Below are 10,583 nucleotides of genomic sequence, written 5' to 3' on the forward strand. Positions count from 1 at the left end.
TCTGGAGACCTTAATAACTCTATACAGCTGTTCCACATCTGCAGTAGCGCCTTCAACAACCAGGAAACACACTCTGACGTTTACCCCCACAACCTGACTGCATGCTATCTTTTAGAAAATAAATAAATTGCTAAAATCACCACTTACAAATGATATTCAGAGATTGTTTGAGCTACTTGTCCAATATTACAGATTTTGAATCAATGAAGACAGAAGAATTTGTCCGAAAGTTTGCTCACATTAAGTCGTGAATAAGTCTAGACTAAAATGGAGAATCACGTTACCTGTGAGGAGTATCCGCTGAAGAAGGAGTACCAGAAGTGGACCAGTGTGAAGGCGAAGTTCTTGAAGAAGAAGAAACGCAGGAACTTGCACATTCGGATGTAGGACCAGCGTCCGTGAACCAGCAGGAGGCGCTGCAGGTAACGGAACTGGGCGAAGGCATAGTCGCTGGACATGACGGCCTGCATCCCCTCCTGACCGCTGATGCCGACGCCGATGTCTGCAGCTGGAGGAACCGAAGACAGAAAAAGAAAATACTTGACACATGAAACTTAAAATTAAAAAATGTGCGAAAGCAGAGTGAACTTTAATGTCCTTACTCTTGATCATGTTGACGTCGTTGGCTCCGTCCCCTATGGACAGCGTCACGGCCTTCTTGTACTTCTTCACCAAACTCACCACGTTCGCCTTTTGTTTCGGTGTTACGCGACAGCAGATGACCGCCTCGCACTCACAAGCCATGTCCACAAAGTCAATCTACGGGGGGAAAAAATTACTTTTCACCATGTTTGAAGTGATGCATCATCCATTATATGTGTAGCTCACTCCTCAGATTTATATGTAGGAAGCCCCTCCACCACATTATCCCTCCTGACTGTTAGATTTAGTCGCTCTCCATTTCAAGTCTTTGCTTGGATGATAGAAAATAATTCTACTCGTGCAAATAAGTCAACAGAAGTGGTTTTAGAGAGAAAAGATTATGTAATAATCCGACTGTACAAAATAAACCTCTGTGGTTTTAATTAAGAACATACATGTACAAACTCTTCTTTATTGCTAACAGAGTTATGTGGAGGGCTATCAATTCATTTGAACGAATAGAAAAAACAAATATTTGGCAAAATTGTAAAAATGGGACCCCCTTAAACATCAAATTATTATTATTTTTTTTAAATTCTAGCCTTGTTAATGTTAAATTTCTGTTAGATTATGTCGCTATCATCTAATGCAGTAACATAAAAGCTAACCAGCAGTAAAAATGTATTATCTGTCTAAAATTCTAACTAGCTGACTTTATATTCAGCTAATAATGTTACGCTACACATTAGCTTACTGTAGCACTAACTCGCTAGCCTGAACTCTTTGCTACTGTCTGCTAAACATCTCCGCTGATTTGACATTGTTTTTATGCTATAGATTTAAATATTTATGAAAATAAATTACATTTATTGTCCAACAGGCTCCTTAATTTGTAAATGAATAATTTGGCAAGAATCAAACAGTTTGAAAATAAACCTGACACCTAACATTTATGTTGCAGTTAAAGTTAAATTTGAGAATATCATTTATTTTATGCACAGGGAACAAGTTTGCATTGGTTAAAGTGACTTGTGAGGTTCGTTTACCCACATTTCTAAGACTTCACGTCGTGTTGTAATAAAGCTGTGGTCTGGTATGATTCATTTAACTCTAAATTCTTCTTCCGTTCACATAATGTTCACGTTGATTCTACCTGTCTCATCTCTTTTTCCAAGTCATTCATGGGCTGTCCATTCTGAGGGCTGCTGGGAGGCGGTCGCTTTCCCAGACGACGAAGACGCAGACGGCGGCGTTTCTTCTTCTTTTCGTAAAGAATCTCGTTCTGGAAAAAAAAAAATACCATGAGGATAAATCAGCACAGAAATATTTGGCCGAGCAGACAAAGCAATTCTGAACAAAGCACAGATGTGAAATAGGGTGACCACATTTTGATTACCAAAAACCAGGACACTCGGCCCGGCAATGAGACACTCAAATGATTCTTGACGTTTACTCAAAGATGCCTTAGAATTTAATACATTTAAAACCAGGACATCAGGGCAGGACAGGACGTGAAAAAAAGGACGTTTGGTCACCCGAATCTAAAAACAACTTCCTCCAACTTCTTTGATTTTAGCACTACGGCGACGGTTGACTTTTGTATGAATCTCACCAGCCATCCTCCGGTGATGATCAGAGCGTTTTTGCCTGGTTCGGTGAAGAAAGGCTCCGCAGGTTTCTTTTTGCCTCGACGGACAGTTTGAGGTTCGTTTCTCCTGTTGGCCTGACGAATGCTCAGCTTCTCACTGCAGACACACAAAACAACGGACCGTCGTATCTCGTCTTACAACCCAGTTGGCAAAGTGAGGAACAAAACATCCTGATACCGCGTCCCGGTGATAAACCAACACCTGCTCGAATACCAGGGTGAAGACTTGAATGCTGAAATAAAACCGCCGAAGCTTCACCTGAACTACTAATTTTACACTGGTTTCATAAAACACCGTCTGACTCAAGGTGGAGAGTTTAAATTGAGGATTAAATGGATGCAGCAGAACCAAACAAGGTCAAATAAATTACACTACAGACTCCATACTGCTCCATCTGGAGACCTTAATAACTCTATACAGCTGTTCCACATCTGCAGTAGCGCCTTCAACAACCAGGAAACACACTCTGACGTTTACCCCCACAACCTCACGGCATAGAAAATAAATAAATTGCTGAAATCGCACCACTTACAAATGATATTCAGAGACTATTTGAGCTACTTGTCCAATATTACAGATTCTGAATCAATGACATGATGAGAAATAACAGTGAAAATTTTAAGGTTTTATCTTTTATAGTTCCTGAGATGTTGTTCAAACAGCCTCAAATTTATCAAAAAAAAATGTGCTGAAAGTGGGCTTTTATTTTCTTTTATCTTGTAAACGAGTTAATATATCAACGCTAAATTTCACAGATATCATTTTAAATATCCATATTTTACGATAAAACAGTCTGAAGCAAGTCAGCGATGGTCGAGCAGAAGGTACCCGACGACATAACTGGTATGTTCTGTTAATGTTTTCTAAATTAAACCTGCATGTCAGAAGGCGGTTTAGTCGACCTACTTGACGTCTTCCCCGTAGTGAATCTGCATGTCGTCCGTCAGAAGTGAACAGGAATATCCGATGTTCTCTGCCGTTTCTGGGGATGAATGATACGTAAATCATGAAGAAATAAACACGTCGTCCGTTTTTAATCCAGTTTCACGTTTAAAAAGTGACGCTTTCTTTAATACGAGATTTCAGAAAATCTTCCCGTATGACCATATCAGACTGGGCTGAGGAGAAAGGTTCATCATGAAGATGGTGTAATCCCAAGTCTTAGGGTCTTAACTCTGATGGTTTTAATGAAATAATGAAAAAACACTTCTTTTTGTTGTTTTTGCCAAATTTGTGACGAGACCTTGACTTTAAATGAGAATATCTCAAGAAGTATTCAAGGTACAGACTTTAAATTTGACCATCATTTCCTCTCTACTAGAGGTGTTTAAACCCCACATTGCAGGCACCTCAATGGTCTGCTCAATGTAAGGAAATATTAACGCCAGAGACCATCTTTGGACACCAATACAACACACAGGATTTACAACAGAAGTCTGACATTTTTGCGTTACATCGTCCAGTATGAGGTGTTTCAGGATGCCCAATTTCATGAAGGTGACGCGTACAGCCGCTGAGAAGTCGACCGTCAGAAATGGTACGTATCACAATTTCACTCAACTTTACGCACCGATTGCCGACGGACGACAGGTCGTACCAACGCGTAAATGAAGTCGTTTGAAAGTGAATGTTCCCAACTTGTCACAGTAAGAAATTTCAAATTGGAATCTTTTTTCAGTTTTGCTCGACAAATGTTGGAAATATTGATTCTAAACGTTTTAATTTGATTCTGCTTTTTGCTAAAAAAAACAAAAAACATTCACTTATGCTCTTCATTTGGCAGCTGAGATACACATATTCATTGTAAATATCCATATAAGTGAATAACAAATCTCTCAACATATATATATATATCTCAATATACATTATTCCAGACTTCTGAGTTCTGAGTCGATGATACCTTTCTTATCTCCAGTCAGGACCCAGATCTTGATGTCGGCCTTGGCCAGTTTGGCGATGGTCTCCGGTACTCCGTCCTGCAGTTTATCCTCGATAGCGGTCGCTCCGATCAGCTAAACACAGAAACGCTGATGGTTAGATGTGAGTTTTACAGATGTTTACCAGAAAGGTTGATGTCTTTGTAAAGGCCCGGTCTGTCCTCACTTCACAGGCACCCAGCAGGGGTGAATTGATGCCTTATGTTGTCTGTGAAATAATGTAAATATATGTTCGCACTGGGTCACAGGTGTTGTTTATTGAATCAAATATATGTCAACAATGTTGGGGGCGTGGCTTCGCATGAACCTGAATTTAGGTGAGCGCACTGGGGCACGTTGTGAAATGACGACACACGCTGACTTGGAGGCTTTCCCATAGTTGCACTGCTGTGGAGTTCGGGTTTTGCTTGTTTTGAACTTTTGGATGAACTAAAGTTGCTGGAACGGGAGGACGGACCGCTTCACGGAGCTGCTGGGGACCGGATCATCATTCAAAGGAGGGCTGATCCACGGAGCCGTGAGTTTAATCAGCTGTTGGTGGCGTCGGCCACCTGCCACGAGCACTGTGGCGTGCATGTGTTTGTGGTCTTGCAGAGCCGTGCAGGTGGTGGTAGAACTGTGTATATAAAGCCAGACGGTCCATGAACTGATTACCGAACTTCAAGACCTTTTTTTCAGCCGTGTCGTTGTTTTGCTGTTTTGTGTATGGGGATGCGCTTGTGTATGTGAGGGGGGGTAAAAGATAAAGTGGTTAAAGTAAAAGGATGTGCTTGGAACCAAAACAAACGTATGTGCTCGTCTGATTTTCACCCCACTGAGTCTAGATCCGCCCGCTTCCTTTATATAGTGCGTTGTAACGCTGTCATCTCGGAATTAATCAGTGAATTGTTACATCTTTAAAACAGCTGAAAAGGAAACGTGTCCTTCAAAAGTTCAACAGAAAAATGAAAAGAACAGAACAGAACGCAGCCACAATTAATAATGCCTTTATATTTGTATTATTTAGACTAATTTTGGTAAATAATTATACTTAAGGATCCATTGTTATATCAGTTCTGTTGTTCTTTATAATTAAAAATCCCACATGTAGTGGGGTAAAATGGTATTATTTAGCATTTCTGTATAGCTCCAACCCCTGAAATTGTAAATTATTCAGATAAAACCACCACTGTTGGATCTTAACACCAGTATCTACACTTGTTCGGTTCATTCATTTTGCTGTTCTTTAGAGGAAACGGTGACTCGACCTGAGCTGCACTCACCATCAGGTTGTTCTCGATCTGTTCGTACACTCGGTCCAGGGCGGCGTCTCGGTCCACCATGGTGACCTGAGCATCCTTGTGCTTCCTGGACCAGGCGGCGTATTCCTCAGCGCTGATGTCTTTGTAACACAAGCACAGCGTTCGAAGGGTCTCGTTGGCGAAGATCTGCAACGCAACAAAACAGGCTGTGAGGAAAAAAACAACGTCTGACGTCGCGTAACGCTCTGATGCGATGGGGATAAATCCGGAAGAACTGACGTCCAGGGCCGTCTGGGTGCTCTCCTTGTGCCTGGTGTTGGGCGCCAGTCGCTCGTAGATGACGGTGTCGGCTCCTTTACAGTACAGACGAATGCGACCGTCAGGAAACTTCACTGGAAGACAAAATAAAGGAGGAGCAAAGTCACACCTGTCTCAAGTATTATGGCAGTAAATCCTCAAGTAAAATCCAAATCCTGTGGTAAACAAACTCCCATTAATTGAGTAGCAGCTGCAGATTATTCTTATCTGTGGCTATGATTTAAAAAATTTGAGCCACGTTTGGGTTCGTGCGGTTTGAATCCACATGCGATGAATCTGCAGATCAACCTGGAGATAAAACACCAACAATTTTTTACGCATTTTCATTAAACGCATCACTTTTTTCTTTTCTTTTTTAGCTACTTTGAGCATCAATGGATGGCAAACCATCAAAAGACATTCAATAAGCACGAAATATGGGTGTTTAAAAGGACATCTGTGAGACTTTGATCGATATGTCGAGTACTTTCTGAGACTGTAACAGAATATTGCAGCACGGTTTTTCTCACGTTGAAAATTTGTTGGAACGACATCTCAGGAACTGTTAAAGACAAAAACCTGAAATTTTCACCGTTATTTCTGATCACGTCATTGATTCGGAATCTGTAATATCGGACAAATAATCTCTGATTATAGGGGAGTTGAAGTATGAGGAAAAAAATGTATGGCCTCATAAAAAGTTACATTTTTGAGCTCAAATTAATCATCTAAAAGTCAACTAGTGAAATTTTCTGAACCACATGTAGCTGCAGGTCACAATAATGCAGAACTAAACACGTAGAAGAGCTTTAATGTGAAATAATTAGTCACAAAATGAAAAAGGAAGTTATTTTCATTACATTTTCGTAACTGATTTGACAGGTTGTAGCACAAAAACTAGAATATTGGTCGACAGTCTGATCCAAGTAGAGCTTAGGAGTTTAAAAATGGTTCTTTGGATAAAACATACTTTTATGTCAGCGCATGTCGAACAGACATTGTTTTAAAAATGTGATTAGTTGAGATGGAACTACTTTTATCTTCAATAGTTCCTGAGATTTTGTCATAAAAACAGCATTAAATTTCAAAAAAACCTGCGGAAAGCGTGTCAACGGGCGATTTATTCAGAGAAAGTATTGGACATATTGGTCTAAAATTTTACAGACGCCATTTTAAGTGTGTTGAGGAAGCATCGAGCAAATCAGAAACGGTCGAGCAGAAGCCTATTGATGGAAATTAAAGCTAGAGCAGGCAGTTTTGGTGTTTTTTTTTTGGTGGGTGGGGCATCACTGGAGCAAAAGTCCATAACACCATTTCAGCTGCTTTAATTCAAGAAGTTTGAGAAGAAACAAGACTTCTGCAGCTCAGTTGTCAGAAGTCTAACCAGCGACAGCAGCCTTTGGATGCCCACATGTTCCTGTTGGCTGTTCTGCAAACAAAAAGACGGCGGAAAACCAGATCCAATGGCGAAAAATCCTGCTGGAAAAAGTTGCTTTTTCCAGAACTGGCAAGCTCCTAGACTTATATCTCCCCTGAGGCAACATTTAGCATCGCAAAAAGCCAGATTACATCGATCATGCTCGAGTTGCATGAAGTGTGTATGTATGCATGCTTGTTTGCTGCAGTCTGAAGCTCCGTTTACAAATAACTCTGGTGTTTTTTGGTCACTTCTGATTATTGCCTACCCCAGCTTTAAAAGATAAGACTGTATGTTTTCATTGCTTTTAACTGTGTTCGCTAATATTCTCATTAGAATACTATATATATATATATATATATGTCCACTGAGACATATATTTATGACGCAAGATTTGTCCCTAGATTGAAGCAGTTCGTTGCTATGTTCATGACAACATGCTTCGACTGTGCCGCACAACTCCAGGAGTGCGTTTGCAAATGTGTGAGCGAGTTTGTGTTCGTACAGATGATGGACATGCGCTTGCGGTCCGAGTTGAAGTCGAGCAGCGCCAGCATCTCGTAGGTGTTCTCCTGCTCCATCTCCCTGATGGTGATGGTGTCCTGCGTACGAGACAGAAAGACGTAGCCGAAGTTCCTGGCCGCCGTCACCAAGGCGCCTTCGTCCGGAGACGCCGCCTGATAAACCAGATCACCTGAGAGGAACAAACCAACGACACACCAGTCAACACCTGCAGGAACATGTGATGCAAAGCTTGAATCGTCACATTACAGAAGAAGCTCTGCTCGACCATCTCTTTGCTTTTAAAGAACATTTTTAAAAATATTTGAGAAACTTTACGTTAACATCACGCTGATGCCATTAGCTCAAGGACTCATACAGAGCAACATGACAAGTCTTTATGTTGACAGAGTGGGGTCCAGAAATGAAGACAAGTGCAAATTAAATAAAATATTCTCTTAGAAAAAAACTCTAAATCAGACTATCGATCGATATTTTAGTTTTTGTGCTACAACTTGTCAAAAATGCTGAATTAGTTATAAAACTTTCACGAAAATAATTTTATTTTCATTATTGTGACCAAGTAATTCACATTAAAACTATTCTACATGTTTAGTTTTGTATTACTGTGACCTGCAGCTACATGTGGTTCAGAAAACATCACCTGTTGACTTCTGCTTTATCAGTTTTTATGCTACGATGAGCTCAAAATGGGATTTTTCACAGCTGTGTCAATTTTTTTCTCATATTTCCACTCACCCGTAATCAGAGATTATTTGATCTACTGTCCAATATTACAGATTCTGAATCAATGACATGATGAGAAACAACAGAGAACATTTCAGGTTTTTATCTTTAATAGTTCCTCAGATGTTGTCGCTCAAACGTCAACGTGTTAAAATAAAAAAAAAACCTGCTGAAAGTGGGTCGATGGGTGATTTGAAACACTCTCTGAAAGTAGTTTAGATGTATGTAAAGTTTCTCAGACAGCATTTTAAATATCCATAACTTATGATTTTAAAAAGGTTTTAAGCACATCAGAGATGGTTGAGCAGAAGACGCAGCAGAACCTTCTGGATAGTGTTTTTTTTTTAATGGTTTCATTGCTGTTGCTTAAATCCTGGTATTGGTGGCTGAGCTGCAGCGTTACCGTCTTTGTGCTCGACCATGACGGTGTGGCAGAGCGACAGCAGCTTGAAGAACTCCGTCGCATCTCTGTCCTTCTTGGACCGGACGTGAGCAACCAGGTAGTTGTCCATGAACTGGAACTTTTTGTCGGCGTGTCGGTTCCAGCTCCAGTCCACCGGCTGACGGGACGCAGAAAAACGACTTTACAGAACATATTCGCCTTTATGCTTCCACAATAAAATTAATAACACAGTCTGACTATTTCTTACTTCATCTTTAAAATAAAACATTCAACGAAGCGGTTTTCATTTGAGACTAATTTTTTTTACCCTTCCTCGGTCCAGCGACACTCCTTCAGCAGTCGTTGGGTCACCTGAGGGGAAGAAAAAGCAAAAAAACAGGTATGAAAACGCTGCAGACACAATGCAAGGTGCAGCAACACACACCTGTAAAAGCAAACAGACAGCGACAGGAAGAATGGATTTTCTACCAATTAGTTTTCTTATCGACGCCACTTTATGGCTCATTTTAATTCTTGCACTTTGTACTGTGTCTTTTGTAAATGTTGTTTGTTCCGCTCTTATCTTCCTTCTGGCTGTTTGACTTTTACCAAATGGATCATTAAAAGGTCGTTATTTTGTTGACAACACAACGCAGCCACCAACAATAAAAATCCCGTCCATCTTCGGTAAAGACAGCCGCCGTGGCTGGAAAAGCTCAGCAGGTGTCGCTGTTTTGCCGTCAGCACTGCTGTGTTCGCAGAGTTAAAGCCGGTTTAAGACCTTTAATACCACATGGAGCGGTTTAATCCCAGCATCCTGATCACACCGGCCAAAGCATTAAAGACGATAACGACAAACAGTAGGAAGGATTCAGGTTCGTGTCAAAAGAGTAAGAATTTACATCGTTTATTTTAACATTTATTCTCAAAACTTGGTGCAGTTTCTGTGACTCGCATGAAATCTTTATAGCATAAAATATGAAAACATATATGAAGATATTTGTGAAATTTCAGCTCGATATGTCAAATACTTTATAAAAGCCTTTCTTTTTTTAAGGATATTCTCTCGATCCACTTTTATAATGTGGAAACTTTTGTGGCACGACATAAGTTCACTGAAAATAATTTTCTTTCCAGTTTTCTGACCAAACATCTCATATTAGTACCAGCATTTTATGAGATGCTTCACAAATCTGCCAACGAAATCACCTCCAAACAATTCCTTCACCAAAGTGTTTGTAAAGTTGTAACAACATGCTTTAACATGTTGAAGTTCAACTCCTGTGGGAAACCCGGAGAAAACCTGCTCAGGTTAGGGGACCGATAAATGATTGTCGAAAAATCTATTTTTTAAAAATCTGGCCTTCAGTAACTTATGAGGTCAAATCAGGGTTTGTTCATGATTCCGAGTTGATTGTTAGTGTTTATATTTCACCACAAACACTCAATCTCCATTACTGTTACAGCTGCTCAGGAGTCATGGGGTCTAGTGCTGGAACTGGCTCATACCCCTAATGTCCATCCATAGTCACTGGGCTTCAGAGACCTGCTCTGTAGAAGGATCCAGTCCTGGTCTACAAGTAGGCTCAGAGTGAACGCTGAGCAGCTGCACCCTCCATTGGAGGTAGAGTCTCTGATCTGATCACTCCTGCTGCCGCCTTGCTTGAGAACATGTTGTACCAAATTTCACCCCATGTAGTATCTGGTCCATGATAAATGTTCTGGAGAATCACAGAACCAGCCTGGATCACTGCCTCCATGTTGGAGATGTCCATGAACTCATCCACGTCCCCTCACAGAACCTGGAAAATGCACCAGGTTTGTGTCGAG

The 10,583-nt window shown here is 40.7% G+C and overlaps 1 protein-coding gene across 1 annotated transcript in view; it reads right to left on the reverse strand.

Moving 5' to 3' along the window:
• Nucleotides 1-10,583, reverse strand: part of atp8b1 (ATPase phospholipid transporting 8B1) — a 43,810-nt gene that overhangs the window by 4,862 nt on the left and 28,365 nt on the right. Inside the window, 11 exon segments of the mRNA XM_008301954.1 lie at nucleotides 285-508; nucleotides 603-759; nucleotides 1,736-1,864; nucleotides 2,195-2,327; nucleotides 3,138-3,213; nucleotides 4,132-4,243; nucleotides 5,431-5,595; nucleotides 5,689-5,801; nucleotides 7,629-7,817; nucleotides 8,775-8,931; nucleotides 9,082-9,125. Coding sequence (XP_008300176.1) covers nucleotides 285-508; nucleotides 603-759; nucleotides 1,736-1,864; nucleotides 2,195-2,327; nucleotides 3,138-3,213; nucleotides 4,132-4,243; nucleotides 5,431-5,595; nucleotides 5,689-5,801; nucleotides 7,629-7,817; nucleotides 8,775-8,931; nucleotides 9,082-9,125 — 1,499 coding nt within the window.

This window comes from Stegastes partitus, unplaced genomic scaffold (assembly GCF_000690725.1).
Source record: "Stegastes partitus isolate 25-593 unplaced genomic scaffold, Stegastes_partitus-1.0.2 Scaffold1738, whole genome shotgun sequence".
Classification (NCBI taxonomy): domain Eukaryota; kingdom Metazoa; phylum Chordata; class Actinopteri; family Pomacentridae; genus Stegastes; species Stegastes partitus.